General features: G+C 40.5%; 1 protein-coding gene across 1 annotated transcript in view; it reads left to right on the forward strand.

Moving 5' to 3' along the window:
- The window catches only part of Dnah5 (dynein axonemal heavy chain 5), a 410,943-nt gene that overhangs the window by 381,935 nt on the left and 27,230 nt on the right, over nt 1–1,778 (forward strand). Inside the window, exons 71-72 of the mRNA XM_029557990.1 lie at nt 850–1,095; nt 1,601–1,673. Coding sequence (XP_029413850.1) covers nt 850–1,095; nt 1,601–1,673 — 319 coding nt within the window. The remainder of the gene's footprint in view (nt 1–849; nt 1,096–1,600; nt 1,674–1,778) is intronic.

Raw genomic sequence — 1,778 nt, forward strand, 5'->3', positions numbered from 1 at the left:
AAGGATACTAGAAATTCTTTTATGGTTGATAATGAAGTTAACAAAGCTATGATCTTATGAACATGGATTTTATCTAAGTAAAATTAATGGTGAAAAGAGAGAACCGTAAAGGGAAAGGGAGGATAGCATTAAAAATCCATTCCTTTGGGGATTGAGAGGTGGCTCAGCGGTTAAGAGCACTTGCTGCTATTGCAGAGGACCTAGGTTTGATTCCCAGCACCCACATGGTGGCTAACAACTGTCAGAAACTTCAGTTCCAGGGGAATCTGACACCTTCTTCTGACCTTCACAGGCACTGCACTTGCATGCACTTACATGGGTGCACTTTCATGCAGGCAATACACATGCACATAAAATAAAAATAATAAATAAAAATATTTTAAAAATCAATTCATTCATTCATTCATCCATTCAGCCATGGAATAAATATTCAGTAGGTTTATTTCAATAAACAATCATCCAGTCATTATCTATTTGGAAAGAGCTTGTTATATCCCAGGAATTGTGCTGCTTATTTGACTATTTAGGCTTAGCATCTTAAATAATAGTTTCCTGGTCTTATTATTTTAATATGCACAGCAAGAAGCAATTAATGTATCGAAAGGGGGATCCAGACTAGGGTTCCTTTAACATAGGTTCTGAATTTCTAACTACATGATTTTATGTCTGGAAAGTAACATAGCCTTTCTGGTTACGGAATAGCAATACGGACAGACACGTGTAGAAGAAATCTTTGCCCTGTGGACATCTTTGAGCAAATTTGCAGAAGTGGCTTTTGGATACCACACTGTAGTACGGTGCATGAGGGAGCGAGATCTTATGTGCTGATTTTTGTACCACCTTTGGCAGGCCCGCAAGTACATCATGGATTCCATGGGGGAAAACTATGCAGAAGGAGTTATGCTGGACTTGGAAAGGACATGGGAAGAATCTGACCCAAGGACACCACTCATCTGCCTCCTGTCTATGGGCTCTGACCCCACAGATTCTATCATTGCCTTGGGGAAGAGACTAAAAATAGAAACCCGTTTTGTGTCGATGGGCCAGGGCCAGGAGGTCCATGCACGGAAACTCTTGCAGCAGACCATGGCAAATGTAAGACCAAGCGTCTATATTAAAAAAACATCTCTAGTGATGATATGGGCACTGTAGATGGTCTTATTTAAATTATTCCGTAGATTAGATAGTAGGGAAATTGTCACATAATCCCAAAGTTTGACTGAATTTCCGTAAAGAATATCCTTTTACTTGTAGAATAGTTTATGCAAAATTAAGGCTTCTTATTTTCGAAGGATCTTGTTCTGAGAGTGGTCAGGTCCCCAGAGGAGGTTGTTTCATGCTCTAAGGGTGTATGCCTGGCTGACAGCATTCTGAGGACCTAGTGGGAGAAGGGAGGTAACAGGTCTCAAAGTTCTGTAGGTAAACTGTCTTTCAAATGTTTTCACTCTGGTTTGTCTACATCTATTGTGTTGGTTTCTCCGGTCCAGACCTGGTCTGTTTCACCCTCTAAGGAAATAAGCTTGTCATCTTTCATTAGAGGAGGTGGGGCATTCTGGGTTAGATTCTCTGTCTTCCTCTTTTGGCCCTTTTTCACCTTCAGAGGCACCTTCTTGAGTGTTTGTCAGTCATACAATACAATAATCAGTTTACCTCTCTGACGTCCCTGAATGCAGGTTAGGATTCAGTTTTCTGGAATCTGCTTTTGTGTTACCAATATTGTTCTTACTGTCACTGCCTTTGTCCTTAGTTTTACGTGCCTTAACCTTTGTTGCAGTTTT

This window comes from Nannospalax galili, unplaced genomic scaffold, assembly GCF_000622305.1.
Source record: "Nannospalax galili isolate Female #2095 unplaced genomic scaffold, S.galili_v1.0 scaffold207, whole genome shotgun sequence".
Taxonomy (NCBI): domain Eukaryota; kingdom Metazoa; phylum Chordata; class Mammalia; order Rodentia; family Spalacidae; genus Nannospalax; species Nannospalax galili.